Below are 5428 nucleotides of genomic sequence, written 5' to 3'. Positions count from 1 at the left end.
TTCTTTTCATTCCTTTGCTTTGTTTGCAATACTGGGATGGAACCCAGGGGTGCTCTATCACTGAGATACATCCCCAACCCTTTTAAGAAAGTTTTATTTTGAGACAGGGTTCACTAAGTTTCCCAGGTTGGCCTTAAACTTCCTGTTCTCCTGCCTCAGCCTCCCAAGTAGCTGGGATTATAGAAGTGTGCCCCTCTGTGCTAGTTTCTTTATGTATAAATGGATTAAATGGTTTCTGCAGCCTGAAAAAAAATGTTATCTGGTGGTTTTCTCTTTGATTCTGTACAGTCATTTTGTTGTGTGTTTGTTTGTTTGGGGGGGTGCTTGTATTTGTTTTTGCAGTACTGGGAATCAAATCATTTTGAGACAGAGTCTCCCTAAGTTATTTAGACTGGTCTCAAACTTGGAATCCTCCTCAGTGGATATAATAGTAATTATTTATTTATCTTGTTTTTTATTTTCTATAATATCATTTCCTAATTTATTGTGATCATCCCTCCTGAGGTAAGAAAGTAATTATAATTTTTAGTTTAAAATGACTATAAAAATAGTAGGCTTAGGGCTGGGGATGTGGCTCAAGCGATAGCGCGCTCGCCTGGCATGCGTGCGCCCCGAGTTCGATCCTCAGCACTACATAGAAATAAAGATGTTGTGTCTGCTGAAAACTAAAAAATTAATATTAAAAAATTCTCTCTCTCTCTCTCTTTAAAAAAAAAGATATAGACGTTGATAAATATTTTTAAAAAATAGTAGGCTTAAAATTACTAGATGGACTCTGGAAAAATGTCCAAATTCCTTGATAAAGGCCAAACATACACACTAAATGACTTCTTTCTTTTTTTCCTTTTGGACTGAGAATTGAATCCAGGTGTGATGTACCACTGAGCTACATCCCCAGGCTCCCCGTCTCCCTGAATTGATGAGGCTGGCCTTGAACTTGTATTCCTCTTGCATTCATCTCCCCAGTAACTGCACACTACCATGCCTGGCTGTTAAATGATTTTAAAATGAATTAAAAAGATTACAACAAAGGAAAACATGACAGGCAATGAAATTAATAAAAGGAAGCTAGTTTCTTAAAGGCAAATGTTCTAGGTGAGTAAGCAGCATTGATTTCTACCATGTGTGATGCTTTCTATCATGCATAGAAAGATACTTAAGAGGAAAACATTTTAGTATTTTAAAATACGAGATAAAGTTGTTTTTTTTTTTTATTAGCTACACATGACATTACAATGATCTTGGCAATTCATAAAAATACGAGATAAAGTTGAATGTGGTAGTGCAAGCCTGTAATCCCAGGTACTTGGGTAGCTGAGGCAGAAGGATTGCAAGTTTCAGCAACTTAAAGATACTCTGTCACAAAGAAATACAAAAGGCTGCAATTGAATCTCAATGAAAATACCCCTGGGTTAAATCCCCAGTACCAAAAAAAGAAAAAAAAAAAGTCAACCTTAAGTAGGTAAAGAAACTAGTATGTGTTTATTTAGTCACACAGTATTTACATAAACCACTGTATTTACTATAACAAATATATATGTCCCCCCCTTTTTTAATGTTTTTTTTTTTTTAGTTATAGGTGAATGGGATATCTTTATTTTTATGTGGTGCTAAGGATCGAACCCAGCGCTTCATGCATGGTAGGCAAGCGCTCTACCTCTGAGCCACAAACCCAGCCCTATATATCCCCCTTATAACAGCCTAATACATGGTAACAGTAGTTTGTTTTTTGGGGAACAGTATTATTAAGAGGTACTATCAGGAATTAATAATCTAATAGAAAATTAGATTAACAAATCATAGTACAAACAGATATAGATGTTTGTGTAGAAAAAGGTCCTGTTGTTTTGCTTTGAAATTCAAGATTGTCCTCTAAGATAGGGAATATAAGTTAAATGAAAAGTGTTGTGGAACTGGAGAAAGTATTATAGGTTTTTCTTTTTTTTTAATATTTATTTATTTTTAGTTGTAGTTGGACACTATACCTTTATTTTATTTATTTATTTTAATGTGCTAAGGATCAAACCAAGGGCTTTGCATGTGCCCGGTGAGTGCTCTACACTGAGCCACAATCCCAGCCCCTGGGGTTTTCTTTTTTGTTTTTATTTTTATAGTGCTGGCAATCAAACCCAGAACCTCATATATGCTATATACGTGGTCTACCACTGAGCTACTCCCTAGTTCAGAAAGGCGATTTTGTATGAGCTGGTCTTTTAAACAAATGAAGTTGTAAAGCTTTGTTTTTGTTTTTTTGTTTGTTTGTTTGGTTTTTTTTTTTTTGTTTGTTTTTTTTTTAGAGTTGGGTTTTCAGAATAGTCACTTTGATTTTTAATTGACGGGTTGTGGAGTCTAGCCTACTAAGTTAAGTTCAAGTATGTCTTGAGGTTAAATCCAGAGATTTAGAATGGCTATGCTGCAAGAGTTCTCCGAAGTTAGATGGAGAGTTGAGGTAATCTACCTGCCATCTTGGTGGAACTAACTAAACCATGGATGTTCAGACCTCCTTTATGTGACATTCTGCCTATCTAACCTGTCACACAGAGCCATTGTGGTTTGGCAGTCAATTTTCAGGAGGCCTTCAACTTGTCCTCTGAAATTCATAGTAACAGTTAATAAGGCTGGGCACGATGGTTCATGCTGAGACAAGAGGATTGCGAGTTTGAGGCCAGCCTCAGCAATTTAGTGAGGTTCAGCAACTTAATGAGACCAGAACTCAAAAAAATATAAAGGACTGGAGGTGTAGCTCAGTGACTAAGCACCCCTAGTACCATTTAATCCATCTAACCTAGGAGAACTCTTGCAGCATAGCCATTCTAAATCTCTGGATTTAACCTCAAGACATACTTGAACTTACACTTAGTACCATTTAATCCCTAGTACCATTAAAAAAAATAAATAAAAAATCCCTGTTTGGTCTAAGAATTCATACGCATACCATATGGGAAATCAATAGGAAATGTACTCTAGCCTTAATGATCAATAAGTACCTATGCCTCCGACTGTTTGTTTGTTATTTTTAATACAAGGGATTGAACCCAAGGGTGCTTAATCACTGAGCCACATTGCCAGCCCTTTTTCACTTTTTATTTTGAGACAGGGTTCTGCTAAGTTGCTTAGAGCCTAAATTGCTGAGGCTGGCTGTGATCTTCCTTCCTCAGCCTCCAAGCCTCTGGGATTACAGGCATGAGCCATCACTCTAGGCTGCCTCAGACCTCTTTATAAGGTAACAGAGTCACATGGTTCAAACATCAAAACAATATAAAAAGATCTACAACAAATCCTGCTCCTACCTCTGCCTATCAATCCCATTTCTCCTGCTTCCTATAGATAACCATTTTTTTTTTTTTTTAGTTGTAAATGGACACAATACCTTTATTTGTTTTTATGTGGTGCTGAGGATCAAACCAAGCATCTCATATATGTTAGGCAAGTGCTCTGTCACTGAGCCACAATCCCAGCCCTATAGGTAACCATTTAAGCAAATACAAATATATTCTTATTTTCTCCCTTTCCTCCACAAAATTTAGCACACTGTATACTATGAAACATACTGTTTCATCTTTTCTTTTTAAACTTAATCTTCCTTACAGTTGCTTCCTGTAGTCCTAATTATGGCACCTTTTTACCTTTTCAGGTTCTATAATTACAAAATAGGATGGCATACCTGTAACTGCCAAACTACCTACCCCATATTTTGGAGCAAGATATATTATTATTTGTCTATTGTTTATATTTAACATGAATCATGGTCCTCAAGGCATCAAAATGTGTTCATAATGTCCTTGAAAGAAGAGAGAGCAGCATTCTATTCTACAGTGTGGTTCTTGCCCACTTCATAGTTAAAATAGTTATTTAGTCATTGGGCTGTACTGGATATACTTTATTCTTAAGTAATGTACCTAGCAACTTGTAAATATATGAACAGAATATCTTAAAGAGAACTGGTAAGACTTGGTTTTCTTTGTCCTCTTAAGTCTTTATGGTTGTTACTTCTATTGTTAAATGGTCCCTCATGGAGCTGACCTGATATCATTGTCTGTGAAAATGTCTTTTTGGTTATTGTGGGGTTTTTGTCCCCTTCACCATGAACCCAGGGCTTTGTACTTGTGAGGCAAGTGGTCTTCCATTAAGCTACATCCTTAGCCCCCCAACAATAGTTTTTAAGGAAAAGTACTGGGAAATGCCATGCCACAGCAGACCTATTTCTCTGAAATGTCATTAAGAATTCAGCATTTCATATCCTAGCCACTGGAACATGTTAGCATTGATGCCTCTATGGTTTTTTATAAGGAGTAGACACTGGGGCTGGACACTTTGACACTTGCATGGGTCAAGGGGTATATTGAGTGCTTACAACAAATCCCACATATAAATACCTATACATACTGTCCTACACAGGTTCCCAAGCAGGAACCAAGGTTTGCTACTGGGTAGTCCCAAGAAAATTTTGATTGCTAACACCTTAGAAGAGTCTTTCAGAGACTGGAATTTTGAAACCATCTGTTCCATTGTTTCTGAGATGCTGTGTTGTGATATATCAGTTACTTCACTGTGTCTCCAAAAGTTTGGCTTCTCTCAAAACATTGACTTCCCCTAAGGGCTTGGACTTGACTTTCGCTTTCTGGAAGACAGAGTCCCTTTCTCCTCCCTAGTGTTAGGTTATTGGTGAGTTGGCATTCCCTGAAAAGATACAGGGTGGGTCCCCAGCCCCCTCAGAGACCAAATCAGTGGAGAATGGTCACTTACCTCCAACCTTGGACATTTTCACAACATGATTCTCCATCCTCTTCCATCCTCTCTACTGCCAAATATCTACATATGCGTGGGAATAGGAAGACTGGGAATGGCATTCAAAACTACAGAAAAAGCCACTTTGAATTTACCTAGAGGAGGGATGTCTTTCATACATTTGGATACCTCCCCAGGACTGTCACAGTCACTGAGTTTCTCTTTTCCTAAAGCAGTCACTCACTCTCTTGCAGTTTCAGTAATTTATTGATGTCTCAGCTAACCTAGGTACCCCCTTTCAGGACATTTCAGCCATCAGGGTCTTTTAAGAAGCCCATTCCCTACCAGAGGAGTTATGCTATTTTCCTTTTGTCTGTTCAAATGTCCTTAACCAGCCTCATTTTTCTTCAGCTCTTCCACTTTGTCAATATAGATCCTCATGGCATCCATCTTGGACATCCCTTTGTTCCCGTTCCATGCCTCCCACTTTGCTTTAGCTTTTGCATCTGAGTCAGGAGGGGCAGCGATGTTGCAGTCACCCTGAGTGGCCTGTTTGTAGTAGCTGTATATCAGCAGTTTATCCTGATCGCTCACAGGACGTTTCAGCTGCTTGATCGCAGCACAGGCGAACTCAAACTCCACTTGCATATTAGAGTACCTGAAGCTGGGTGCTTCTGTCCTTCTAGATGATATCTGGTGC

The 5428-nt window shown here is 38.2% G+C and overlaps 1 protein-coding gene across 1 annotated transcript; it reads right to left on the bottom strand.

The window, feature by feature from the left end:
* Positions 1 to 5115: 5115 nt before the first annotated feature.
* Positions 5116 to 5376, bottom strand: LOC308635555 (diazepam-binding inhibitor-like 5; the record flags this gene model as incomplete). Its single annotated transcript, XM_081269961.1, has 1 exon — positions 5116 to 5376. The coding sequence occupies one exon, from the start codon at positions 5374 to 5376 to the stop codon at positions 5116 to 5118; it is 261 nt and encodes an 86-aa protein (XP_081126087.1).
* Positions 5377 to 5428: the final 52 nt, after the last annotated feature.

Source organism: Spermophilus citellus (genome assembly GCF_964194105.1).
Source record: "Spermophilus citellus genome assembly, chromosome: 17".
In the NCBI taxonomy this organism is placed as follows: Eukaryota; Metazoa; Chordata; class Mammalia; order Rodentia; family Sciuridae; genus Spermophilus; species Spermophilus citellus.
The sequence above is the reverse complement of the archived record's forward strand: the minus strand, read 5'-3'. Positions and strand labels throughout refer to the sequence as shown.